The sequence below is a fragment of the Corticium candelabrum genome, chromosome 14 (assembly GCF_963422355.1).
Source record: "Corticium candelabrum chromosome 14, ooCorCand1.1, whole genome shotgun sequence".
Classification (NCBI taxonomy): domain Eukaryota; kingdom Metazoa; phylum Porifera; class Homoscleromorpha; order Homosclerophorida; family Plakinidae; genus Corticium; species Corticium candelabrum.
In genome coordinates, this window is record NC_085098.1 from 5,712,440 (window position 1) to 5,739,620 (window position 27,181).

The 27,181-nt window shown below is 41.9% G+C and overlaps 3 protein-coding genes across 5 annotated transcripts; 2 read left to right on the forward strand and 1 right to left on the reverse strand.

Annotated features, from left to right (window-relative positions):
• Positions 1-3,559: 3,559 nt before the first annotated feature.
• LOC134189671 (putative helicase MOV-10) lies at positions 3,560-8,932 on the reverse strand. Of its 2 annotated transcripts, none has more exons than XM_062658025.1 (13): positions 8,844-8,932; positions 7,646-7,751; positions 7,196-7,583; positions 6,600-7,121; positions 6,292-6,541; positions 6,088-6,230; positions 5,841-6,023; positions 5,266-5,413; positions 4,956-5,203; positions 4,289-4,892; positions 4,053-4,229; positions 3,899-3,987; positions 3,560-3,836 (listed from the first exon to the last, which is right to left on the reverse strand). In XM_062658025.1, exons 3-13 carry the CDS (start codon positions 7,579-7,581, stop codon positions 3,644-3,646), a joined length of 2,943 nt encoding a protein of 980 aa, XP_062514009.1. In that variant the 5' UTR covers positions 7,582-7,583; positions 7,646-7,751; positions 8,844-8,932; the 3' UTR covers positions 3,560-3,643. The 2 variants fall into 2 exon arrangements, with proteins under 2 accessions (XP_062514009.1, XP_062514008.1); XM_062658024.1 differs by having other exon boundaries at positions 7,196-7,587.
• Positions 8,933-8,964: 32 nt separating this feature from the next.
• Positions 8,965-22,360, forward strand: LOC134189588 (rho GTPase-activating protein 26-like). The gene is made up of 32 exons (XM_062657906.1): positions 8,965-9,191; positions 10,153-10,251; positions 10,324-10,385; positions 10,916-10,987; positions 11,040-11,141; positions 11,403-11,513; positions 11,577-11,619; positions 11,685-11,746; positions 12,058-12,120; positions 12,651-12,729; positions 12,981-13,087; positions 13,501-13,538; positions 13,608-13,664; positions 13,893-13,965; positions 14,146-14,191; positions 14,248-14,307; positions 14,553-14,624; positions 14,682-14,766; positions 14,826-14,884; positions 15,290-15,392; positions 19,467-19,626; positions 19,695-19,854; positions 20,201-20,290; positions 20,596-20,631; positions 20,699-20,753; positions 20,811-20,894; positions 21,404-21,457; positions 21,517-21,585; positions 21,669-21,737; positions 21,801-21,851; positions 21,908-21,987; positions 22,057-22,360. Exons 1-32 carry the CDS (start codon positions 9,038-9,040, stop codon positions 22,143-22,145), a joined length of 2,544 nt encoding a protein of 847 aa, XP_062513890.1. The 5' UTR covers positions 8,965-9,037; the 3' UTR covers positions 22,146-22,360.
• A 186-nt stretch (positions 22,361-22,546) lies between these two features.
• On the forward strand, positions 22,547-27,103 carry LOC134189820 (ankyrin repeat and LEM domain-containing protein 2-like). 2 transcript variants are annotated; one of them, XM_062658215.1, is made up of 5 exons: positions 22,547-23,439; positions 23,494-23,683; positions 25,944-26,523; positions 26,587-26,718; positions 26,777-27,103. In XM_062658215.1, exons 1-5 carry the CDS (start codon positions 22,612-22,614, stop codon positions 26,913-26,915), a joined length of 1,869 nt encoding a protein of 622 aa, XP_062514199.1. In that variant the 5' UTR covers positions 22,547-22,611; the 3' UTR covers positions 26,916-27,103. The 2 variants fall into 2 exon arrangements, with proteins under 2 accessions (XP_062514199.1, XP_062514200.1); XM_062658216.1 differs by having other exon boundaries at positions 26,587-26,707; positions 26,777-26,944.
• Positions 27,104-27,181: the final 78 nt, after the last annotated feature.

The following is a 27,181-nucleotide window of genomic DNA, read 5'->3' on the forward strand; positions in this document are numbered from 1 at the left end:
GAGCTGTGTTCTCTTTGCCAAAGGTCGCTTGTCCCTTGAACAGTTGGTAACAACTCCCATGACATGTTTTACTCGTGCCAAACAAACACTTCAAGAACACACCGTGCAGGCGACTCATAGAGTAGCAATGGAGGATTCTGCAGCATACATAGGCCAAATGGAGGACGGACATTCCTCTGTTGAGCAGCATTTGCAAACTCAAGCTTTCGATGTCATTCAGAGAAACAGAGCCATTTTGAGGAGTATTCTCAAGGCACTTATATTCTGTTGTAGGCAGAACATTGCTCTAAGAGGTCATTGTGAGAGCAAGCTTGCAACAGATGAGGAGTATAGCACATGTGCAATTCTAGGAATTTTCAAGCACTCCTTCGGTTTGGTATGGATGCTGGTGATCAAATTCTCAGGGAGCACCTTGCAACTGCACCTAGAAATGCGCAATATCATTCTCCAACTATCCAAAATGATTTAATTGCAGCTACTAGCCAATGGATACAGAAAAATTGTTCAGGAAGTTAAAGAAGCCAAGTTCTTTGCAGTATGTGCAGATGAGGCTGCTGATGCGGCCAACAAGGAACAGCTTGCACTCATCATTCGGTTTGTTGATAAATCAGGTCTTGTTCAGGAACACTTCTTGGAGTTTTTGCATTGTGCTTCTGGTGTTAGCGGTGAGGCAATTGCCCAGAATATACTGTGTGCGCTGGAAAAGCACTCCCTTGATGTCAGTAATCTACGTGGACAAGGTTATGACGGAGCGGGGAATATGGCGGGAAAGTATCAAGGAGCCGCTGCTCGCATTCAGCGCAATCATCCTAAAGCAATTTATGTCCACTGTGCAGCTCACATCCTCAATCTATGTATTGTTGCTGCTTGTAAGGTGCAGGGGATTCGCAACATGCAAGGCACTTTAGATCAGATATGCTTCTTCTTCAATTTGTCTCCAAAACGAGAACAAGAGCTTCAGGTACATATAAAAGAACTACATGTAGATCAAGGTCGAAGAACAAACTGGTTAACACATGCAAATTCGTTGGGTTGCTAGAATGGAATCTTTCCAAGTTTTTATGGAACTCTTGCCTTTGGTAGTCACTACACTGGAAGTTGTCAGCACTGGTCAAGATTGAAAGCAGAGTCATCTACTAAAGCTGCATCTCTTCTGACTTCAATCACGCAGTTCGAGTTTATAATGGCGTTAGTAGTAGCACATGCTTGCTTTGGCTTTGTGAAGGGTTTGACAGTTTCCTTGCAAGGCAGACCCCAAGACACCTGCTCCGCCTATGTTGAAGTTGACAGCATCAAGACTGCTCTGTATGAAGTTCGAAGCGTAGGTCAACAATGAGTTTACCGAATTTCCTGAATCTTTGTCTCCACAACATGAGAAGCTTTTAAAGTCTCTAGTTCAACATATTCTTCATCTTTTACACTCCGTATTTCAACATGAGAGCGCAGTGCACGCCGATCGCTCAACTGAAGAGCCAATTCAACGACACTGGAAAAGTGCTGTTATGGCTGCGTCAGAGTTGCAGATGCAGTTTTACAAAACATTATCGTTCAAGACAGAACAAATATATGCTGACAGGAAACGTTGGAAAGATAATCCCAAGATGAAAGAGTTGCTTTCTGCCGCGATTCTAAAAGGTTATCATGAGAACCCTTATAGTTCTTGGAACAATCTACCCCCTCGAACTATGATGAAACTGATCGACGTTCTCATGGCAGTTTTGAAAGAGAGAGGAAGCAAAGTTGGATGTTCTACTGTAATTGTACTTATGGCTTGTCTGGAAACAGACAAACCGCCGACGACTTGGAGTGAAATCGCAGAATTGACTAGCAATAGCTGCATTGATTTTCCTCATTCAGATTGGGTCTTTATGTTTGGAGGAATGATTCATTTCCCTTCTCCGGATGATCAAGGTCAGTTTACAGCTCACTCAAAGGTCGCCATTGAGTCTTTTCACGAATGTGAAGCACTGATGCGGAACAAATCATTTCAGTACAAGGGAACGAGGCCACAGTACTTTGTGTTGGCAGAAACAGTGATGGTCATGTTGTTTGCCGTTTGGTAGAGTTTCCCATTTGGAAGGTTCGTTGGAGCGTCACAAAACCGAAGGCTTATTCCTTACCTCGCAGGAGTAGTGGAGAAGTCACCCTGTGTAGACACGACTGGCTAGACTTGAGGGAACCAGACTGGAGAAAAGCATTATTAACTACAAAGGAATACGACTTCCGGTATGGACAAAGATCCTAACCCTTATTCAGAAGGTCGCGAAAAATTGTGGTTTTGCGTGGGGTTTACTGTGCAAGGACCGGTTGCGTTTGATCCAATAGACACAGGCACTTACACTAATTTGTATGAGGCAGAAGAAAACGGCGAGATTCCAACCTTCGAGAAGATTCTAGAAGAAAGAATGACCGAGCGTCGTGCGGGAACTGATTCTGCCAGAGCTAACGTCAGCGCCGACCGGGAACGCAGTCAAAGCCGCAGAGGTACACGTACCACCTAAGGCAGGGTGTCGCGTCGAGATATTTCTTATGCTACGGGTAATTCTGCTCCGCGAACATCTCGAGATAAGAAAACAGACGTCGAACGCAAAACCGACACATCTGACCATACACAAAAAGTAGGTCTTAGAACGACGCAAACTGCAACGAATGGAGACACAACTATTTGTGATATACGGGCAAACAGGACCTCGACAACACGAGACTCGGAAACTGCACATCACGCTGATGAATGTGAATCTTCATTAGAAACTGCCTCTGCATCCGTGTCCTCTTCTGCGCGAAATATGACTGGTAATGTTAGTCCAACGGCTGCGGCATCAGTAGTCAGACTTTCACCGAAATCTGGAGGTGATGCCACATTTAGCAGAGAAGTCGATGATCATGCGCCACCATCAGGTCGAAAGAAATTTGATAACTCCAATCAACAGCAGTCATCTCACAAGTTAAAGCGTGCTCTCATCGTCGCGGGTATTTCAGGCCTTTCTGACGTGTACCATCTCAAATTACGTTAAAGTAGCCGCGCAGTTTGGTGCCTTCAAACTGCAGCGGTACAAGAACGAGAGTTGCGTACTTGTTTTCCAGTCACCCAAAGATGCCGAGTCTGCACACGGCGGTCTCTCTACTGCTTTCGAAGGTCGACATGTTGAAGTAAAATGGGAGAGAAGGTAACTTTAGTAACCTAGTAAAACAAGGTGAAACTGTACAATTATAGGAAACATTTAGCTAACTATCGCAATAATACATGGTCGTACTATGGTCGTACAGCTTTGCATGCGACTGGTGAGTTGCGTGCGCTCTACGAATAAAAATCCTATACAATGCATGTATCAAAACCCAGAAACTACAACTATTTTAGTGGGAGATTGAGATGGGGCTCACAGGTGCGTGCATTGTGTCTGGCTGTCTGGCTGTTTGTCTAGCTGTGTGCGCGTGACGCTCTTGTGTCCGTTCAACTGCCTGTGTAGACATGCAGGGTGAGAGGTGTAACAAGATTATAGTGCCCCGTGCATTTATACAATGCAAGAACGTTACACATTTATTGCTGACATAGACGCTATAGAATCGTGTTTCACTTTATTTCAACATATAGCACTAAAGCTTAATTGGGTTTTCAAACACAAGCCCTCGTGCTGATGTGATCTCAATGCTCTGCTCTCCACTCTGGTTCAATGTGTTGTTGGACTTGCGATTCTTCTTCGGCAGCAGGTTGGTACGCATCTGTCGTGTGCAATTCCAGCTCCTGCAGAGTCTCCAATACAGGGTCATCATCTGGATTGGCACTTGGGAAAGGACATCCCTTGTACCCTCCGTTGCCGTTCACATACTCCAAAAACCTAAAAGCAAGAGGATTTATCTTTACACCATTTACGTAGTTTGATCGACCCGAAAAACCTACTGTTTCCAGCATTTATCTCTGATCAAGACATTTGGGTTGCCAATGACGATCAGCAATGCCTTGGCTCTCGTGATTGCCACATTGAACCTCTGCGGATCACAAAACAAGACTCACGTATCTAATCCATCAGTTATAAGGACATATTATTTATTGCCTTAGGATTTCTAAGGAAGCCGAGATTAAACTTCTTGTCAATCTCGAGATGATCAGCATTGCTTCTAACTGTTGTGATGATGATGACAGTTCTCTCCTGGCCTTGGAATTCTTCAACTGAACCAACCTTCACGTCTTCAATGTGCAGTTTCTCGAGGCATCGTCTAAGTTTCTGTACCTAGGGAATGACTTTACGATTCTAGTTGGTCACACAATTTCTAATGCAGTGTAGTGTACCTGCTTGCGATATGGCGAGATGACGCCAACGTCTTTTTTCATGTCCACCTTGCATGAACCTTGAGTGGATTTCAGCTTCTGCAGATAGTCGCATGCCACTTTGATCTCCTCGGGATTAAAGAAAGAGGGACTGTTGGCCTCTTGGTTCTCCTCGCCGACGACCCCATTAAAGATCAGAGGAAATCCTTGACTCACCAGACCATCCCAGCTACACATTTTGCTGCGCAGGGCCACGTCGGCAGATGCAATCAACTCGCCGTCGTAGAACAAGCGATTGGGCAAGTCGAGAATACGAGGATGTGAGCGGTAGTTATTCAGCAGCTTCGTCACAACACGAGAATCATACGGCAGATTATCATGGCGTTGGTAGACCTCCCGCTTCATGAGACGCTCAAGCAAAGACACTTGCAATCCATGCTCTATGGCTAGCGAAGAGCGCAACACAGGACCAAGCTGTTGAGGGTCTCCAGCAAGAACTAGTTGACCTTCACTGGCATCTAAGAGACCGGAAATCGGTATGAGACACTCTGGCTCAACAGCATGACCACATTCGTCAATGAAAACGTGAGTGAAGTGACCACGAGGAACACCAGCCGACACAATTCTATAAACAATTAAATTCATCCTTCACATTTCACTAAGACGACAACTTTTGTGTAAATATTACTTTCCAGCCGTCACGAGAGTACACACAACGACTCGATACTTCAACAGGTCGTCGAAAGTCAGGTCGTACTTGCAATTTGATGTAAGGTCTTGCGGAATGTCTCTCTCGTCTCTAGATACCGCGTTCAATCTCAGAATGTCGTTCTTGCTAACGGCTGGATTGTTGAGCAGTCGCTGGCAAACGAGATCAGCAGCACTATTAGACGGAGCGCAAGCTAACACTCTGCTGTCGCGCAATACACGAAGAACCTAGAGAATGAGAGAAAAATGTGCACGAAATGCGTATAGAGTTAACTAGCGTGATGACAAACTTGTCTGATTGCTTCGACTGTCGTCATTGTCTTTCCCGTTCCAGGAGGACCGAAGATGATGTACGGTGCCGGACGGGATATTCCTGATAGAATGTGCTTCACTGCCGCGTTTTGTTCTGCATTGTGCTCGACGTTGCGGTCATAGAAGCTTCACATACACAGCAAACCAAATAAGAAAACCAGCGAGAAATACGCATGTAAGCAACCAATAATATATTATTACACAGGGGGGAGTTAGCTCCTTTGGATTAGGGTATCGAAAATTTCGTAACAGACTGCTGCCATTTTGATTTTATCTGGTTTTTCACTGATAGCCAGAGCAGCATGCACACATGATCACGACAATGTGTATTAAGCGAGGCAACTGGAACACCATCCAAATTATTTCTACTTGCAAGTAACAAAACTTCCAAGTATTTTCTTCAATCATCGTTCCCTGAAACAAAGTCCCGTTACATAGCGTCCAGTACTGGAGGAGCGATGCCCTCAATCCCGATACCCCTCCTGCCTCCGGTTCCACCCCCACACTAGATATGATAAATAACTGGCTAGACATCTATGGCTTAATGATTAACCTGACATTAGTACTGGACGTCAGAGATTGAGAATGATGTGTACTGACAGTGTGTGGAGATGGAAAGAGAACACCTTGTGGTAGTTGAGTGTCCAAAGCTCGATGTTGCAATTGCAAGGGAAGACGATTAAATGTGAACCTGATGTTGACTTTCATTCCTTTCATGTACAGTTCAGCGTGAAATCTGGCAATACACGAAACGGTCGTGTGTTACTCACTGACTTCATAATCCGTACTCTTGGCATTACCTGCTGCTAAACTTGAGCCAAACTTCGTCTTGACGTACGGCATGCACGTAGCCTTCAAATTCGGTGTCTTCCACACCAGGCAACGAAGCATACAGTCTGTCTCCTTTCAAAAGTGAAGGTCTTTTCTCTGCCAGTCCGGGAACCTGATCGAGTGCCAATTAGACCCACACATATAGCTACACTACTTTAATGATTACTGCTAACCTTCAAGGCAAAATAGTGTTGTACTTTGTTCATTGTGACACCTTCCATGTCATAGTACCGAATGTCGATTTTCATTTGTATCTCTTCTACCTTTAAGAGATGGTGAAATACGTCAGCGTGGTTTTTTTCAAGATTCAAACTTAGTTTGTCAATCAGTTCATCCGTAGGCTGTCCATTACTCATCATCATGTCGACGTCCTCTGTACCATACTTTTCAAATCTTAACACCATCCGTAACAGCCTTTCACCGCTAAATTTTGATATAAGGTGATAAAGCACATATACAAGTCTATTCCTGTAATTCTTACTGGTCAAGTTGTTGTCCTGGTTCTATGTTACGGCCATATCTGCGTCTTGGCGCACGCCTGCGGACATATGGCTCCTTCGATCGAACCTCTTCAATCAGATTTGTTGTACACCTGCCTCTCACCCTTCGTACAATATGAAACACTTGTTCTCTCCCCGAGATGTCAACAGCAGCTAAAGCAAAAGCTAAGTGATCAGTAGAACATCCTATTACGTCTGACTTGAAGCAACACTTCACAGTGTAGACGTCGTCACAACCAATATCGACTACTCCAAGACCGAGAGAAACGTTATGGTCATCCTTGATTGTAAAGCAGCGATTGTTGTGCAGCAAACCACATGATCGAAGCTGAACACGACGAGATAGTGACTTGTTTGTAATTCGTATGTCTGTGCTTGCTTCCTTGGCGTCTGCGTTACCATCCTCCAACATGACCTGCAAATTGATCGTCTTTACGGTTTGTCCCACATTTTCACTGCTGCAACAAATTTCAACGTCGAACTTGTCTCGCTCCAATTCCCTCCTTTCCGCAGAAACATGGCATAAAATTAGAGCAATACACTTACACTTGCATTAAGTGAATTTCTTCAAACTTACCTGTTTTGACGAAAAAGCCACAATATCGAGTCCAAAACTGATCTGTTGGAACCAGGCATTTGATGAAAGTCAACTCCTGACTTTTCCAGCACGTTTCTTGGTTGATTGTGGCCAGGCAAATAGTTTGAAACGCTAGAGACCCGCCCAGGCTCTGACCACACGCTGGTCAGCGAGAAGTTTCCTCTTTTGCGGCTTTTTAATCCTTTGCAGCGCTTAATGGTCTCGTGGAGTGACCGCCAACTTCTACACTGGGGATATGCCTTTGATATCCACGCTCTGTGTAGCTCTCGCATTTCATCAACGTGAATCCGCTTCTGTGCTGGCCAGTTCTCCCTCATGTATTCATAAAACAGCTTGGCTTCGTCATAGTTCTGTTTTGAACGCATGACTGTCTAGACAAGATCAAGGTAGCAGCAGTACATAGAAATTAGGGTTGAAAACCATACGTACCTACTGTTTCTTCTGTAGATTACTCACTGACCGATTAGGTGACAGGTCGTGATACTGTACTCAAGAGCAAGATGAGTTGGGTGTTGCCAGGATAAGGAAATATTCCCTAGGGTGTAATACCAAAATCCCCAATGACTGACTCAGCAATCACGTGATCAAGTGCAATGGGGAATTTCTAGAGCACTTCACGCTCACTTCACGTGTGTAAGTCTTTAGACAGAGTATTACTGCACCTACATTAGACATCTCGCTGAAGCATATCTATGAGCAGTGAGACGTCACAACTCCAGATTCATCAATCCTCTACTAGCAGTAGGTTTCCACATGATTTATTACACTCACGTGTCCCTAACCTAATTATACGACTTTACCGAGTTCTACTGGCTTGCAATCGAAAACCAATAAATAGCAGGTCCAAGTGTACATGTGCCATGTTCAAGACCAGTAATAGACCGGTCTACCCTTTCTAGACAAGAAAAGGTTCAACATGTAAATTTGACATGATCGAGTCTCTAGTAATTAGAACTCAGCAGCAACAGCAGATCAAAACTACTCCAAAAACGAGCTATAATCATGCAGTCAGTGTCTACAAATCAGTCAGTACAAGCACACACGGAAAGAAGCTCACAGTTGACAACTTGTAAAAACAAATATGGCTTGGCGTGACAACATCCGTATTCCTCAGACAACACCAACCCGGAAGACGGCTTTACTAGGAAGCAGCGACTCCAAAGAACAAAAAGTCATAACTGCAGACAACAGTGCCAAGAAAAAATTCCAAACCCTTAATGAAATGCAAATTAGGCTCCAACACTAGATGTTTTTAGTATGGTTACTTTTTCACATAGGCCCAATCCATTTCAACCTGAATTCAACAGTCTCCCCAGTATGAAAGAAAACCATGAGAAAGACCGTGATTTTGTCCTGCTCGTGGCGACATATGCATAATATCTCAACGTCACGCTTTCATTTCCCTCCCACACTGATAGTTACTCGAGCCCCGCCTCCATATCAGAACCAGGAAACTACAACGGTACACGCAAGTCTCTTCGTAGACGGCTGCCTGTTTACTAAATTTCAATTACTTTCATGTCTAGTCACAATTTACTAAGGAAGGTTTCGCGCACGCTAACTAGATAGATCTAGCTAAACGGATATACCAACTTGCAAAATAAAAAACACAATGTTCTGTACGTACAATTTTCCTTGCCCCTTCTCGTGCCACTCTAGAGTCCTCACGCAGCCAAAGAATCCACCTCCAAAGCCACCGCCACAGATATCCGGGCTTTCGATTCGTTGACATCAATTAGCAACAGAGCCACCGCAGACATATTTGACTTGTGTGTCAGTTCCTCTGTGTGTACACGCTTGTGAGACTAGATAGCCATAACAATGGTTCTACGTCCACTCGAGTTCACAGACTGCTTGCACGACAGTCCGTTCTTTCGCGAGAATCTGCAGGCGCACGAGAAGGAGCTCGAGAACACGTCAGAGGCGATCAAGGGCCTGCTGAGGGAATGCAGACACTTGCTGGGCGCAATGAAAGGTGATTACACGACGAACGCTTTGGAGTTGTTGCATTTTGCCTGCAGACGTCGCTCGAAGCAAATTGTGCTGCTCGGATTTTCACGCATTTTACTATATCAGTTGCGGGGGAATTTCTCGTTCACGCGTGAATGTTAGATGCGAAGCCGACGTGATATGGAGTGGTTTGCGGAACTTAGTTACGCTAGGAATGCATTGTAATCGACAGCAAGTCACCGCGAATGCAGACGACCTGTTGAGTTGCTGAGTAATGGACGGCCGGGTGACTGATTGTGAGTGGTCTTCGGATGTTGCAATTGGCACTAAATGAAGACAATGCGGGAATTGCGTGGGCAGATCATATTTATTTATTTTAACATCCTGTTTGTTTGTTTGTTTGTATGTTTATTTGTGTGTTTGTTTGTTTGTATGTTTATTTGTGTGTTTGAGTGTGTGTGTTTGTGTGTCTGTCTGTCTGTCTTTTATTTTCAACGTCAGTACTACCATACAGTGAAAATCAGAGGCACCACAGCTAAATAGTGAGTTCTGTCTGTCTGTCTGTCTGTCTGTCTGTTTGTGTGTCTGTCTGTCTGTTTGTGTGTCTGTCTCTGTCTGTTTGTCCGTTCATCTGTCTGTTTGTTTGTCTGTCTGTTTGTTTGTCTGTTTGCCGTCTGCTTGCCCCCCCTGTGTGTGTGTGTGTGTGTGTGTGTGTGTGTGTGTGTGTGTGTGTGTGTGTGTGTGTCAGAGACAGGGGAGGGAGAAGAAAAAGGAAGACGAGAAGTAGGAAAGAAACGTGATAAACTATGATGACACCTGCTGTCTATTGTTGTCACCTTGTAGGTTCTTGGTGAGTATTAGTGACAAGTCTGTTTATCTGGCTACTTGTGTGTCCATACACTCATTTGTTGCTTTGTCTCTGTCTGCACAAAACGTGTAGTTACACATCACAACTTATGTGCTTTCTTGATGCTATTGTCCTATAGAACTATCAAAAGCTCAAAAATCATTTGCTGACACTTTGAGTGAATTCACGTTCGAGTTCATTGGATCAGATCAACAAACAGAAAAAGAAGCTGTAATATGTAAGTGATGTTGTTGAATCAAGCTTTGTAGCCAGGAAATCTCTGAACGTTTTACCGTTTGTCTACTTTTAGGTGGCGCTTTTCAGCAGTTTGCACAAATTGTAGGAACATTGGAAGAACACAGAGAATTGCTGGTAAGCATGTTGCTATGTGAATGAGTAGTGTACTGGTGTAGGACTGTACAGGGCCAGGTGAACGGTCATTACTTGTATGGCACTGGCGAGCTACTTGTTTCAAAAAGGACCTGTTACCTCAATGTAATTTGAAATGATGGTAGATATAGTTTTACTTACGAGATCTATTTTGAGCAAAATTTTAAGGCCATGTGGCTACATTAGTGATGACTTAAGTGAATGGTTGGAGTTTTATATTGCATCAGTAGTTTGAAGTTCTGTAACTGGATCGTGTGCGCACATAGCGACATACTAGATATGTTACTACACGATGTCTGACATAAAATTAGAAGTATTTGTGAACATGCAGATGTAGCAATGTTATATGTATCGGACGCATCATAAAAATAGCTCTGTATCTTGCACTCTCATTATTGTTATGAGAATCTGCATAGTGTGTGACATCATTTCCCATTTAGCTTGATGGTTGGACTCACGAGGGTTGGATAAGTGGGTTTTACTGTATTTTATGTTGTGATTTATTGCTATAGATGGAGTCAGCACAAGCTCGATTGCTTACACCTCTAGAAAGATTCCGTAAGGACAAAATACAAGGAACAAAGGTGTAGTAACATTTTTTAGTATTTGGTCAGTGTCTGACTTTGTTGTGTTCAGGAGTATAAGAAGGCCTTTGACAGGCAATCAGATCGTTGTCTCAGTTTACTGGATAGACATCTTGCTTTGTCGCCCAAGAAGAAAGATACTCAACTGTCCGAGGTTAGTGGTCTAATTTTGTAGACATTAGTATACAACATATTTGTTTATGTTTATTTCCATACATTTGTTGTGTTTTTGTGGTGTTGTTTTGTCAGTTGTTGAGAAAATACGCACTCTTGAACAGTTGATAGTCAGTGTGTGTGTGTGTGTGTGTGTGTGTGTGTGTGTGTGTGTGTGTGTGTGCATGCACGCACGCTCACCCGTGTTTTGTTGTGTTATCTCATTAATTAAATATGGTACATTGCGTTATATACTTTGTAGGCAGACATCACAATGGAACAAGAACAAAAGAAGTTTAGGCAAGCAGCAATGGAATATGTAAAAGTTCTACTCGATGTTCAGGAGAGAAAGAAGTTTGAGTTTGTTGAACCAGTATGTGATCATTGACAAATGATGAGATGAATTTCAGCCAGGAAAATGCCTTGTTTATTTCAGTTACTTGGGTTCATGACTGACCAAATGACATTTTATCATTCGGGTATGAACGTCTGTTGTTGTTGTGACTATGACTCTCATTCTTTGAATTGTTGTGTTGTGTTGCAGCATATGAAACAGGACAGGAATACAAGGAACTGACGAATGATTTGCAAGTCAAACTGCAGGATGTAAGTTGTTTAGACTCGTATTCAGTCCTCGTCTCACACACCTGTATATTCACGTGCTTGCACATGGATGTGTTGTGAAGTTGCTGTGAATTAATGGTGGATATATTGAAATGTAGCATATTTGGCATGTGTCTTATTGGCTATACGTTTGCTTTGTATTACTTGCCATGAACTCTCACGGTTATAGTCAGGACTTTATTGTAGTTGTAAATTGTTGGTATGAAACTTGTGTGTAAATGTCTTTGCTGTTGAAAGATGTGTCTATTGTTGATAATTTATGTAATGTTGTGTGCAATATTTTATTTCTGAAGGTTCGTCAAGTTTGGCAAGAGAGTCAAGAGTATACCGAATCGCTAATGAAGGCAACAGAAGAAGTAAGCAGATTTGGCTGTCAGCAAATCACACAGAGTGATGTCTTTCGTTTTGTTTGTGTGAAAGTTTAAACATTAGATGTCCTGGTTGGCTGGGAGAGTTATGCTAAGATATAGGTTACTTTTGCATACACATTTATGTCTGTATGTCTCAAAACAATCTTGCCATTTGACAATGACAGACAATTTAGCATCTTAAGGAAGTTGTAGGCATGCAAAACAACAGTCCTGTCATACTATTTAGTTGTCAACTAGCACGCTTGGAAGCAAATAGCTTGTAAATTTGTAAGTCTTTGTGTGTGTGTGGCAAGTTGACTGTTTTTCAGAGTGCTTCTATCTGTGGAAGCATTGGTGAAAACACAGCTGCAGTTACTTGTTGATGTAAGGTCATGAGTTTAGAATTGATGACCACACAATTGTTATATTAAGTCTCACAGTACCTTTCCTTGTTGGTACATAAAAGAAAGTTGACTGATGTTGCAACAGATTGTGTGTTTATGTTAACATGTAAACAGAATTGTGGTCTTTGTTAGAAAGGACAACATGGAGACACAAGAAGTGGCCAGTTTGCCAGACAAGGGTATCTTTATCAGCAGAAAGAGAGAAAGCTTGGTAAGTGACATTGATGTAATAGGCTGAATGCCAGGTATGTAGTGAACAAGGTAGCTTGGGTCCAACACCTGAAAATGGTACATAGCTCAAACATTAATTTACAAGAATATCGTTAGGAAATTTGCTTGCAGTAGACTGAAATATTCTGTTGTTGTTTTGGGTATTCATTGGGTCACTTATAGCCAGCCACCTTTTTATTGCATTGAAATTTGCAGGCTCAGTATTGTTAATTAATGTATATTGTGTGGTAGGTGGAATTACCAGTGGACTTTCATCGTCAAAATGCTTTTGCCAGTACATGAAGTCCAACTCACTGTTTGTCATGTTTCCAATATCTGATCATAGCAAAGGAAAATTTGTATGACTCGAAGTAGATCTCACCTATCATTGCAGACACACGCGCGCGTGCGCACACACACACACACACACACACACACACACACACACAAACACACACACACACACGCACAAAGCATGCAAGCACATGACACCACAACATTGTTTTATATTTCATATACCCTGAAAGGAGAAATTTGTGCGGGAGAAAAATTGTGCTTTTTCTAGAAACATCACTACTTGTGCGGAATCAATTTGTGCGACAATAAGGCTATGCACAATAAGATCATGCGCAAGGGAAAAATATATATGTGGAATTTATTTTGTGCGATGGGCTTGTGATCACACAAAATCGCACGAATTTTTCTCTTGCACAAATTTTTTCTTTCAGGGTATACTGTACTGGTACATGTACTAAATGTGATCTGTATTTAGTCAAATCCTGAATCACTGGTAGTTGACTCGTGTGTGAGGTATTCGTGAATGCATGTCTAACATATGAAATGAATTGCCTCTTATTTTGTGTATGTGTCATTGCACAGGAGAATGACTGATTCGATTGATAAACGTTTCTGCTTCAACATTACTGCTGGAGAAAGGTGACATTCGAATTCTTTGGTTATGAAGTGTAAATTCCCTTTAGTCTCACTATCACCTATAAATGCATGATCTCATTCTTGTCTTGCTGTTTGTACATTAGAATGGGAATGTTTACCATTATATCTATGTTACAAGTTTACGTTTTGGTATAATGTGTATATTTTTAAGTTTTTGTTTGCTTGCTGTGTCATGTTAAGCAAATCGTTTAATACTGTGTGTCATTGAAGAACACTTGTGATGCAAGCATTGAGTAATGATGACCGAAGGCTGTGGTTAGAAGTTTTAGGTGGCAAAGAACCAGTAAGTGTGATCAGTGAATTAACTGTTGGGACTTAATGTATGGGGTCAGATGAGCTAGTGGATGGGACAGTGAACATGATTGATGAAGGTTATTGTAAACTAATTGGTAAATGGTTATGAAAGAGATTGACGGTGTGATGAGGTTGGATTAAATGTAATTTCACTTTTTGCTTGTTGTAGGTTTACATGGAAACAAGTAAATTATTAAAGGTGGATGCACAATCAGGTTACTATAGCAAGTTTGAACCTTTTGCACATTTAGGCAAATTGTCATTGATGCAGGACTTACGACTGTTGCTTATCAGTTTGTTCACAAATGCATTGAAACTATTGAACGCAGAGGTAGGCATATGGCATTTCATGTTGTAGCTGTATAGCAGGTATGAAGTAATTAATATTAATAATGAGCTGTACTCACCTTGAAGCTATGACTGGTTCAGTGTAGTTGTTAGTAGGTGTGTGTGTGTGTGTGTGTGTGTGTGTGTGTGTGTGTGTGTGTGTGTACATGTGCATGAGTATCCTTGTGTTTGTAGCTTAGTGCTTATTGTCATAACTGTTAATCATGATTCTACATCTTGTTTTGCTAGGAATAGAAGATGAAGGTCTATATCGAGTGGCTGGAGTCAGTTCACGAGTACAAAAGCTAACTACTTCTTATGGTGCAGTTGTTGAAGCACGTGATTGTCAAGTTTCTACATTTTGATTTTGTGCTTTAGAGAAGAATAGGCTTGATAAGGTGTCTTGGAATGATGTTGAGTTAGAAGTGAAGACAATCACTAGTGCTGTAAAGAATCATTTCAGGTCGCGAACACAAGAGTTCGAAACAAATGATGTTTTCATTTTGGCATGTTGTTATGTAGGAGCATGCCAGAACCTCTGCTTACTTATGACCTTCATCAAGAGTTCTTGAATGCTGCCAGTGAGATGATCAAATACTTGTACTAAAACAAGATAGATAGATAGACGGACAGACAGACAAACAGACAGGTAGTCAGAGTTGTTCATGTAAGCTTTGTACACATTTGTCAGTATAGGGTGTAATGACTGTTACACAATGACTGTTACACAGAAATTGAACTCTAGAAGGTGAACCTTGCTTGTGACATTTTTGTTGCATTGTTTCTGTGGACTGCGACATGTGACAGGAACAAAGTAGTCAATGCTGCTTGAGAGTACGTGGAGGAAGAATAACAAACAAAATGCTTTGTTTAGAAGCTTATACTAGAATTGGATTTTGAGATTTGTAGCTTGATTTAGTTTGAAACTGTGTATGTTGCCTGAATTATTTGTTATGTCTGTGTGTAAAGCTTTTGTGGTGTTTTAGAAAATGATCATGAAACAACAATAGCAAATCTACAACAGTTAGTGCAACAGTTGCCGGGACCTAGCCAGAGGATGCTCAAGCTTCTGATGCAACATCTTTACAAGTGTGTGTGTGTGTGTGTGTGTGTGTGTGTGTGTGTGTGTGTGTGTGTGTGTGTGTGTGTGTGTGTGTGTGTGTGTGTGTGTTACAAGTAACTGCGTTCTTAGCACGCACTCAGGCGGTCTTGCTGTTAACTCAAGTTGATCTATTCCAAGAATGACTAGCTAGTCCTAAATGCCGGTCAATGACTGAATCGTAACACAATACAAGTTCTTGGATGTATATACTACATTCTTCTCCCCCACCCCGACTATGTGACTGATATTTACAATTAAGAGGTATGAAGTACAACACAATAGTCTAATCTACTAAAAACTTGGTCTATCTGGTGCCTTTCTTCTTCTGGAATGGCGGACTGGAGTCACTCCTTTGTTGGCACCTAGATTTGACGCTCTCGTTGGTTCCGTGTGTGTCTCTAAGTCTTCTGGTCCTGTGCTAATCTTCGGCGATGGTACCATCGCGTCCTTTTCTATTTGTTTGTCAACTCCATTTGGTTGTTGTTCTGGTAAGTCTGGTGCGACATCCCACTCTTTGGGTTCTCCCAGCGATACCGACACCATTGCTCTTGAACATGGTTTATCCGGTGGATGTATTGGTTCCACTAGTAGGCCTCTGGTTTCTCTCTTTCTTGTCTTTCTGATTGTAAGGTTTTTCGAATCTGATCCAAATGTTGTTTAACTACCCTCCCATCATTCAGTTTGATAGTGTATGATAGGGGGCCTGTTTTGGACTGAACTACACTAGCTATCCAAGGATGACCTTCGTTGTAATTGTGCATGTAAACTCTCACCTCGTTATAGAGGTCTATCATTCTATTCCGATTACCCTTGTACAAATGTTTCTGTTACCATTGTTTTTTGTGTACTGTTTGCTCCAAGTTGGGGTGTAACAAATCTAAACGTGACCGTAATTTGCGACCCATTAATAATTCTGCATGCGATATGTCGTGGAATGTGGTGTAATTCGGTAGCTGAACAACACTTGTGTCAAGCGATATGTCAATGTTCCTTGTTTTGCTAGGGACAGTCCTTTCTTCAATACCTGTACTGCTCTTTCCGCCAGCCCATTACTTGACGGATGATACAGTGTTATTTTAATGTGGTCTATTCCATTTGATTTTACAAAATCGGTAAACTCTTGACTGGTGAATACTGACCCATTGTCTGATACCAGTTTTTCAGGAATATCATGAGTTGAGAAAATTTTGTCTGAACTTTTTCACCGTAGTTTTCGTCATCGCTGATTCTACAGGTTCTACTTCAATCCACTTCAAGTGTGCGTCAATGAGTACAAGAAACATTTTTCCTAGCAAGGGTCCAGCGTGGTCCACGTGCGCCCTCATCCACGGCTGATGGGCCAAGACCAGGGATGCAATGGAGCTTATGGTGGTGCATTTCTTGTTTCTTGACAACTAGAACAATCTCGGACCTTGCGTTCAATGTCCCCATTCAGTCCAGGCCACCAGACTATTGTTCTGGCTAAGCCTTTCATTTGTGCCACACCAGGATAACCAGCATGTAACTCCTCCAAAACTCGTTGCTGCCCTTGCGGTGTACCCCCATAATAGACATCCCTCTTCTATAGATAATTCACTTACTCTTCGCCAGTAAGGAATCAACGCTTCGATTAGTGGTTTATTGGGCCAACCATGATGAACATAATATTGTACCATAGACAGTATAGCGTCTTGTTCTGTCTATCTTCTAATATCTTTTGCCAATACTGGTGACGATTCCAATTGCTGTAAAAATCGAATTGTCTCTGCATGTTCTTCCTTAGTTGTCGACGGTAGTTGTAAGGGTAATCAACTGCAGGCATTTGCATTACCGTTGTCCCAGCCTGGTTTGCGTCACAACTTATAACTGTAACCTGATAGGATCATGGCCCATCGATGGACTCTTGCTGATGCCATTGGCAGAAGATGCGTATTTTCTCCCACCAATCCTACCAGTGGTTTATGGTCTGAGACTAGCACAAACTCTCTACCAAACAGATACTGGTGAAATCTTTGTAAGAATTTGCCATAATAAGATAGCAATAGTGGTACACTTTTATTTCTGTCACATTTTGTGGTCTGGGTGCTTCCGTTATTACCTGAATTGGTCCCTTGTCCGGATGTAACCCTGTCTTGACAATGACTTGTCCCAGATACACTACTTTAGATTGCATGAACCAGCATTTCTCTTTATTCAGCCTTAGTCTAGCCTCTTCCAATTTTGTCAACATCTTTCCTAAGTTAGACAAATGCTCTTGTTCGTTTCTTCCTGTTATTAATATGTCGTCTAAGTAGACCACTACTTCTGGAATTGCTTGCAACAGAGTTTTCATTGTCCTTTGAAAGATACCGGGAGCCGATGAAACACCAAAGGTAGTCTATTATACTGATATAAACCCTGGTGAGTATTGATGACGACATACTTACGTGATTCCTCATCAAGTACAAGCTGTTGATATGCTCTATCCAAATCCAGGGTTGTAAGCTACTGTCCTCCTGCTATTCGAGCGAACAAGTCTTCAATGCATGGAATCGGATAAGTATTGCATTTTGATACTTGATTCACTGTTAACCGATAGTCTACAGATTCTGACTTTTCTATTGTTTTTCAATACCAGAACTATGGGAGCCGCCCACTTCGAATAGTGTATTGGCTCAATAATTCCGGCTTTTGTGAGGTCGAACAATTCTTCTTCTGTCTTTTCTCTCAAAGCATACGGTACTTGTCTTGGTCAGTAAAACTTGGGACTCGTCGTTTCTCTCACTGATAATTTCACTTCCACACCTTGCAATCTTCCTAACTTTCCACTGAACACATCACTGTGTAACAACAATAATCGTCCCACTTTTCCTTGGTGAGGGTTTTGCCGCCAGAAGATGAACTCTTCCCTAGTCAATTTGTACTTGTCAAATCCAGTCTCTTCCTAATAAACTCGTGCCAGAGCCTGCCACTACCACAAGCGGAAGAGACTGTCGGCGTCCATCCGGAGTGTCTAACCATACCTTCAACTTTCCGCATACAGGTACCGGTTCCCCAGTATATGTGTTCAGCGTCTTCTTTGTATCTTTCAATGGTGCTTCACCTTTCTTCCAGACTGACTTCCATGTTGTTTTGCTCACAATACTGACACTCGCTCTCGTGTCTATTTCCATCTTGAGTGGCTGTCTTTGTACAGTCAACGTTGTCTTCATAGGCTTCTCTTTTCCTTTGTGTAACACGTGAATATTGCCACTAATCCACTCAACCTCCTCATAGCCGATTTTCTATGTACTTCTACCACTATTTTGTTTTTTTGAGCTGTTTTTCTCACTGCGACAAACAGCCTTCGCATGCGCAATTTTGCAGCAACCAAAACATTTGACATCCTTGAACAAGCACTCGAACTGTTTGTGTCCCTGTTTACCACAGCGATAACAACAATCAGATATCTTGTCAGTCGGTCTGTTACCTGCTTTGGGTACTCGTTGCTTCTGTAACTGGTGTACAGGCTGCTTCTGTAACTGGTGTACAGGCTGCTTCTGTAACTGGTGTATGGACTCTCTTTCTGGGTTGCCAGGCATACTCATTGCTTATCCTCGTCGCCAGATATCACAAGTAACTGCGTACTTACCACATGCTCAGCTGGTCTTGCTGTTAACTTAAGTCAATCTATTTCAAGAATGACTGGCTAGTTCTAAATGCCGGTCAATGACTGAATCGTAACACAATACAACTTCTCGGATGTATATACTACAGTGTGTGTGTGTGTGTGTGTGTGTGTGTGTGTGTGTGTGTGTGTGTGTGTGTGTGTGTGTGTGTGTGTGTGATGTTTAATTGGGATGTAATGACTGCTGTTGTTTGTAACGCACTATCTAAACTCTGAATTTGGCATGAGTTGAATGCGTTTAAATAATGTCATTGTTAGGTATTAACATGTGATATTGATTGTCAGTCTTTCAAGTTTGACAGAGAGCACTGATGTCGTTTGCTTAAATTATGTAGTATTCGTCTTAGGGGTAGGTATCTGTTGGTGATGATTACATACAAGAAGGGTATTTGCATGATGAGCAAACTGCTTGATGACATGCCAAATTCTCTTTTAGGGTTGCTGCTCATGCACACAAGAATCGGATGTTGCCCAGCAATCTCGGTGTTGTTTTTGGTCCAACTTTAATGCGGCCAGCAGAAGAATCTGTTGCAAGCATTATGGACATCAAATATCAAAATGAAGTTATTGAGATTATGATCAAGGAGTACACAAACGTATGATTTCTATAGCAATCATCATCTTGCTTGCTTTGTTTTTTAGATATTTGTCTGTTGTTTCTTAGATATTTGCAATGGCTAGTACATCTAGTGTGTCATTCGCATCACCTAAACTTGGGAAGAAACAAGCTGGTTCTTTATCTGGAGTTGAACCAGTGTCGTTGATCTCATTATCGTCATCATCATCTACTACTTCAATGCCAGCTGTAGGACAAATACCAGGAGGTAAATTGCATCTTGTGCAGTACTGAGTAGTGTTAGGTAGTCAGTGCTAGTGATTGGTTATACATGTATGGTTATACATGTATAATGTGTTGGTATGTTGAGGTTGAATTAGTTAGAACTTTGTAAGTATAGGCTGCTACAAATGTATAGAGTGGTGTCAAATCAGCGCTGGATGAGGTGTAGTGTTGTGTTGCTTCACTATGAAAATCATTAGGCCTAGAATGGTGCTGGAAGCACATTATCTTTGAATTAGAGCATGTTTTAGACAGGAACCGAGATGTTGACATCTGTATAGATAGAAAGCTGGTACACAATAAATCATGTCATTGCTTTTGTTATTGTTTAGCCTCTTCACCTTCTGAAATAAGTCCACCGATGTCACCATCAAGTGTTGAGCATACTCTGACCCAAAGTCAAGGTGCTAGACGACAGTCGGGTAAGTAGAATGTAAAATATATTTAGTCAGTCTATAGCCAACTTGGCCCAAGGCTGTAATATTTTATAGCTACTTGTAGTTATCATTTACGTGTAAGCAATTACTATTTGGAAACTTGGAATCATGTTTGCTGTGTATAACGTGGTTTTGTACAAGATTTGAGTTACCTTTTATAGTAGAGTTTGGATAGATACTTTATCGTACTTGTCTTTTCATCAGATTGTGGTTTATTGGTATCAATTGTCGACTATAATTTTTCTCTGCTAATTATTTGATATGATTTCAAGTTGTGACTTACTGTTCAGGTCCAGTAGTTGCGGCAAAACCGAAGCTTGTTACCGGTAGAGTTTGTCGCAATAACATTACAGTGGAACATTTTGCAACATTATGGTTGTTATTGCATTGAAGGTCCTCGTTCAATACAGAAGTTTCCAAGACAGCCGTTGCTTCGAGAAGTAGCACTGTGAGCTACGAGAAATATTGTTATTGCGTATTCTAATGGTTTCTTTGATTGTGTTAGTTCGGATCCTGCAGATCTTGTTTCATCACACGGTAGCCATTTTGCAAACCAAGGAGCATTGGATGGAACTTCTTCTCCTACGGGGTATGGTTTTCATTGAGATGTTGCATTCACAGCAACTTGATGAGTGTCTACATGGACTACGAATTACATGGACATTCGTAGTCGTATTACGTATGATATGATTGGACATTTACTACCCTGTTGAAGTGTTCATAGAAATGTTGAGAGTAGCAATTACTTGACAAATGTGTTGAAGCACGAGATCTGGGAATAACATTTTATTGGAACAAATTTGTATATGTGATATGTGAGTATCAGTGCGCGCATGCGCATGCGCACACGCATATTAATGAGCACATGCATATCACACTTAGACAAAGGTTTATTTGTACTTCAAACTGGACAGCTGTCAACTTGATACCTTGTCATGTACTCTCAGATATCTTATGGATGCACTTTGCAAGACTATCATTTTTACTCTGTGCAGTCATTTGTACGGTATTGTTAAATCTTAGAAGTATGGTGTGATTACAAGTTTTGCTATTGGTCGGTTAGTTTGTTGTATTGCTTGTAATACTTCCTCTTTGTAGACATGGGCCTCCTCCATTTGATCCTCCTGTACCTCCACAGCAGATGTTGGGCACGTACGTTCCAGGTTTTATTTAGCACCTTACATTCTTTCTTTGGATATAATTTTATATAGGAAAAGATCACCAGTAGTCGCCTACCAGCAGCCTGTGATTCCTGCTGTTCCCCTGCATCCTCATAGCAGGTGAGTTTGAAATCAACTGATGTAGTTGTGAAAATGGAATAGCTTGCAGTGTACTGATCGACATACGTATGTTTTGTGTCAAGAGCCAACCCAGTGGTTAGTCACTATGCACAACCCACAGCTGTACTCTGGAAGTCATCAGCAGATTACTTGTGAGTGCGTGTCAGTGTCCAGTATACTACCTGCAGAACTAGGAAACCGTTTTATGTTTATAGACATTCGGACTTACCACGGGCACCAGACATTCCACCACGGCAACACGAAAGGTAGTAACGGGTCATTCTATTCAGTCAGTTTTCCATATCACAACCATATTGTGTAGGCAAGCGCAAACTTTGTACGATTGCCATGCAGACAATGTCAATGAACTTTCATTTGAAGCCGGTCAGATTGTTCAAAATGGTACAAGTGAAACATAGCAATGATGCTGTAGGTGAATGTAATTTGTACGTTTCGTTATGTGGTGTCTAGTTCGTCCATCTAAGGAACCCGGTTGGCTCCAAGGGACTATCAACGGTCGTAGTGGTTTGATACCAGAGAACTATGTGCAGATGATATGATGGTTAACTGTTCGTAATGATTCATAATTAACAGAATTGTATTGAAGTACTGAGACACACAAGTCTAGGCTGGTACATGTACTGGTGTGGCATCATGTCGATTGCTATCACATGGATGCTTGTAGCTAAACTTAATTACTCATTTGTACAGACGGCTGCTGTTGCTCGTGCTCTCATCTTATTCCACAGGTACTTGTTACTGTGCACATAGTTAATTGGTCTTTGAATTTTGAATTTTTACTAAAATGCACGTGTTTGGTAATTTTTGGTGTCGCGACTGGGTCATGCGTCAGTATGACGGATTGAAATTGTGCGCAGCGAGAGAGAGAGAGTGTCGTTAGGATACCTCTTCTCTCTGTCTCTCGTTTCACTACGTCAACTGTCATCCGGGCATTCACATGGCTTCGGGCTTCGTCGCACACGTTGATGTATAATCCTGTATTTTAGCTGTAGTTTTTTAGTTGAAATGTCAACGAGTGATCAGGACCTTTTGGTTGGTGGAGACCTGGACATTGCTACTTTGAGTGATGCACAACTGCGCGCAAGACTGCAAGAAGCGGGTATTTTCTGTGGTCCGATCACATCAAGCACCCGTACGTTGTACGAAGAGAAACTGTTGAAATCTCAGTCAGGTGAATTGACAATGACAGTGCCACGTGTACCAGACGTTCTACCGTCGACTCCTGAGTCAACATACGACGACGTGGTAGAAATACCGACGCCAGAGGACGACAGTAAAGCAGATGTATTCTATGGTCTGCTTGTACCGAGTGGCTGTTGTAAACTTAACGATATCCGTTCTGTCTACACCAGAAAGGAGGCAGTGGTCGAGGCTGCTCGGAAAATAAAGGGCGCGCGTTTCAAAGCGTTTCCCGCGCGCAATGAGGCAGAGATATACTCCAATGGCAAGGATGATACACTGTCTGATACAGCTAGAGGTGAGCCAGCCACACTGACAGACAACAACTTTTCAGCACCTAAACCTCAAGATCTTTCGATTCTGAGAGGAATGATTGAGAAGGGAGACATCGAGACATTTAGAACATCGGTCTGGTCAAATCCTCGATATATCGTCAGCTCGGGTGATACACCAGTAGCATTGCAGATTGGCTGTAAATGGAATGCATTACATGTTGCTGCAAAGTCAAACCAGATTGCAGTAGCTGAATCGTTGGTGGAAGCATTGAAGGCGGACGAATTCTGGAGGCTTCTGTATCCGTCTGATAGTGAGGAAACTAGAGAACAGCGCAAAAGGTTTCTTACTGATTTGTACCTCAATTCACCAGACTCTGGTGTAAGTCTGTTGAGTGATGTGAAATGAACTGGATTGGAATGTGAGTTGTTTTAGAGCTGCGAGACTCCTCTACATTTTGCTGCTAAGTTTGGTCATGTTGAGATGGTCGAGTTTCTGCTCATGCAGCAAGGAATCGATGTTAGTGCTTGCAACAAATATGGAGAGACCGCTGCAAGCATTGCAGGTCAGCGCTGTAATGCAAACAAGTCGAGGATTGAAACAGAAATTCAAACTATGCTGGAAGGTAAGTAGCAAAATACTTTACTTTAATTAATTGATTTAAAGACAGGGTTCAAAAAATGCGTTTGAATCTGGTCGCCAGTTTGGCCACCTAGAGGAACGGTTGGTCGCCAAACTTTCACTAGTTTGTAAGTCAGAGATTCCAGAAGTAAACAAGTCATTAATATCACTGTTGAGACCCTTTCCCAGATTATCATGTTTGACATTAAATTAAGACCTAACTAGGAATTTGCAGTAATGTTGGATGAACATTGGCTAGTAAACACCTCAATCTACAGTGTGGTACTTGGGGTTCTTTTTATGTAGTAGTATGAGTATTCATATTTTATAGAAACTTTCCACTAATTGTATAGCTACAACCAAACAAAATGTGGTTGTGTGGTTTTGTAATGTTAATAAAGTGATTATGTGGTTTGTCATCACATCCACATCCTGGCTATCCATCAATAAGACATGAGCATTCTTTGTGCGTTTTTTAATTAAATTCTCTAAATGACTCAGTGCCACTACTGATTTGCTGAGAACAGGACATCCGGTAACTCTCGAGAGAAAACCCCACACCCCATTTGGTTTCCTATGGGTAGCTGTGTTAATCTCTGAAACGCCATGGCTTCATTCAACACCTAGATTTCACATGCAGAAACTTTTGTTTGAACAACCTTTCTTAGTAGCACTAGGAGACGTATGAGCTTCTGGACGTACACCTTGGTCTAGTTCTTTTGATAGAAAGACACTCAGGCAGCTTGCTGGGGGAAAGCTGTTTGTTTTGCCACTTCCTACGCCCACCGTTTGCAAATATCTGCATAATAGTGTTTATTTGTCTCAATTCAAGATGGGCAGATTCTTTAAACAGCATAGAAAAGGATCTAAATAGGCAGTTGCCGTCACCTTCAACTACACGATTGGCTGCAAATTTCATGTTTCATTCGGGAGAAGCTGCTGTGCAACGGCGTCTAGTCGATGATAGAGCTGTTGACTTGGATTTGTTGGTGTAGCCTATGAAGGATAGGAGTGACCACAATTGTTTGAAAAACTATACGCGCCTGCAGGTCTTTAGTTGGATTTGTCTGGAGCTGATGGCACAGACCAATCAGATCGGTAGAGGCACTAGAGTCTGTAAAAATGGTGTACCAGAGAATAGCAATGACTCGCAATAGATTGCTAGGTGATACGTAGTTACACGATATGTACGAAGGTGGTAAGTAGGCGGCATACGTCGCAGGGTGCCAGTAAATGGTAGAAGTAGAAAGCGAAACGCAAAACATCTGCTGAGCAGTTGGTTGCATCCAAGAGCCGCTGCCATGAAAGACTAGAAACTACCAATATTTCTAGTCACCAAATTGGCGACCACACTGTTCGTTTAGTTACCAGACATCTAGAAGTGGTCGCCATATTGCGACTTGGCGAACGGATTTTCCGAACCTTGTAAATAGCTAAGGGATTTATCATTATCTCTACTTCTTACCCAAAAAATGATAGTACACTAACAGTGTCACTGACTGACATGAGATATATACTAAAGCATCACTCATATTGTAGTTTTCTTGTTGTTCTTAATCACGATAGCATCCTGTACTGGACCCTCTCAGCCTGTTATTCCTGGTTTTCAGATGACACGACAATGCTGGAGAGGGTCTGGATTCTTCCCACCCTCTGTTAATCTATTAGATGGTTGTACATCATGATCTGTAAGGGCTAGTAACATGATGCTGCAATCCTATGAAGACTAATTGTTTGGGCAAACAAATAGCCATGCAAAGAGGTTACACGCCTTTGGAGTCTGGCATACTTAGGCATAAAGTAGCCTGATGGGAAATTTACATACAGTTTAAGAGTCTGATGCTATGCAACAGAAATGAACACATGTGCATTCATGTTGATTCAGTGCATGGTGTATTCATCCATGCATTGCTCATGTCTGAATGATTAGTTGCAGAACACTAATATCTTATTTATGACGATGTGTAGTATACATGTGTACGATTCTACTTTAGGTGTTATACTTATTTTTATGCCATGATTGGTAAATACCAAACATTGTTGTAAGCCATGCCCCTCACATGTTGTGGGTCTTACATGCAGAGACATTTGTCAGGAGGTGTTGTAGTACAAGTACATATGAGAAGTACACTGATTTACAAGACATTTTATAAGAATTATTGCTCTGGCTGGCGACCTTAGTTGCTAACACTAGGGTTATTTATTGTAAGGTTTAGAGGTTGGGGTAATATGTCCAAAATGAAATGGATATTTGGTCTGTGCAGAACAGGTGTATGTTCCAATGTTTCGATCTGAGGGTAATGTCACTCCACCTATTGTTGGAAAGCTGTGGTCTCCTGATCCTGTACACTCGCCAGTGCTCATCGCCACTCGTCAGGCTAACTTGTTGTCTGGTCCACCACTGACGTCTCATGAGTGTGAACAACGCTGTTGTAATGAAGCAAATGTTGTAGACTCTTCTTTCAATGTGAGTGCGTTTGCTGGTCCGATGTCTCCAAGCAGGGCAGCGCAATTTCGACGTGAATGGCGGTCTCCATTAGGTAGTCCACCACATTCAGGTTATAGGAAACAGGTAGTTAGCATTCGTCGCGGTGACAGTGAGCGAGGATTGGAAAGAATTGGAAGAGATCTTGCTCACAGAGAAGGATTAAAGTGGAGTGAATACTGGGATTTTCTTGGCTGCTATGTAGACTTGTCAACATCAGCTGGATTAGATGTACTCGAGAAATACTTCTCAGACAGGAGTAGTAAACAGACAGACAGAGAGGAGCAAAATAATATAAAAAACCTTGTAGCTGGAGCTTCTCGTCTTCAAATTGAAGAGGACCCTGTGTTCTTGTTGGGGTATGACATGCAGTGGCTATAGTCATGCTACATCCACTCTGAATTTAAATGTTTTGTGTTTAGTCCTGAACCAACAAAGTTGGATCAAGATGTTTTACTAGCTGTAAATGCTGCCACACTGGATGAGCACAGGCATAAACTTGTAAAAAAGTGGCAAGATCTTGTTCTCTCTTGTCCTCAAGAGGTGCGCCGCCGGTCAGATCACCATTTGTAGATATTTCTAATGAAAACATTAGCTACTATTGTGTTTTAGTTGGACAACACCAAGAAAGAAGAATAGCATATCAAAACTGAGTGACTGTCAGTCTCCCGGCCGTGTAGGACCTTCTCCTTTAGCACAGAGTACTACAGGTCAAGGCAACTTTTTTGAACCCAAGAAATTGTTGTACTAGCTCTACGTCTGTTTTAATCCATGCTTTGGCGTAATGCTTCAGTCTGAGGCTATATTGCTGTACTCTCACAAGACTGTGTTATATGAAATAAATTGATATGTACTTCGTCTTCTGATGCTTGTACAGTGTATACAACAAATCTTAGTGTGACAGATTAGAGCATGTAATGATCGTTTTTAATACGTTTCTTAGCACGTTTCTTAGCATTACAAGAAACGTTAATACCAATTTATTTTTCTTTCTGGGCAACTTATCGGATGATTGTT

Coding starts and splice junctions, on each gene's coding strand:
- LOC134189671 (XM_062658025.1), bottom strand. CDS start 7,581: ATGCGTTCAAAACAGAACTATGACGAAGCCAAGCTGTTTTATGAATAC. Junction 6,542..6,599: donor CCAGGACAACAACTTGACCA/GTAAGAATTACA, acceptor ATCAAAATTTAG/CGGTGAAAGGCTGTTACGGA. Junction 3,988..4,052: donor GCTTCCTTAGAAATCCTAAG/GCAATAAATAAT, acceptor TGTGATCCGCAG/AGGTTCAATGTGGCAATCAC.
- LOC134189588 (XM_062657906.1), top strand. CDS start 9,038: ATGGTTCTACGTCCACTCGAGTTCACAGACTGCTTGCACGACAGTCCG. Junction 14,767..14,825: donor GCTGTAAAGAATCATTTCAG/GTCGCGAACACA, acceptor GTTGTTATGTAG/GAGCATGCCAGAACCTCTGC. Junction 20,895..21,403: donor GGAACTTCTTCTCCTACGGG/GTATGGTTTTCA, acceptor TCCTCTTTGTAG/ACATGGGCCTCCTCCATTTG.
- LOC134189820 (XM_062658215.1), top strand. CDS start 22,612: ATGTCAACGAGTGATCAGGACCTTTTGGTTGGTGGAGACCTGGACATT. Junction 23,684..25,943: donor AATTCAAACTATGCTGGAAG/GTAAGTAGCAAA, acceptor TGGTCTGTGCAG/AACAGGTGTATGTTCCAATG. Junction 26,719..26,776: donor CCTCAAGAGGTGCGCCGCCG/GTCAGATCACCA, acceptor ATTGTGTTTTAG/TTGGACAACACCAAGAAAGA.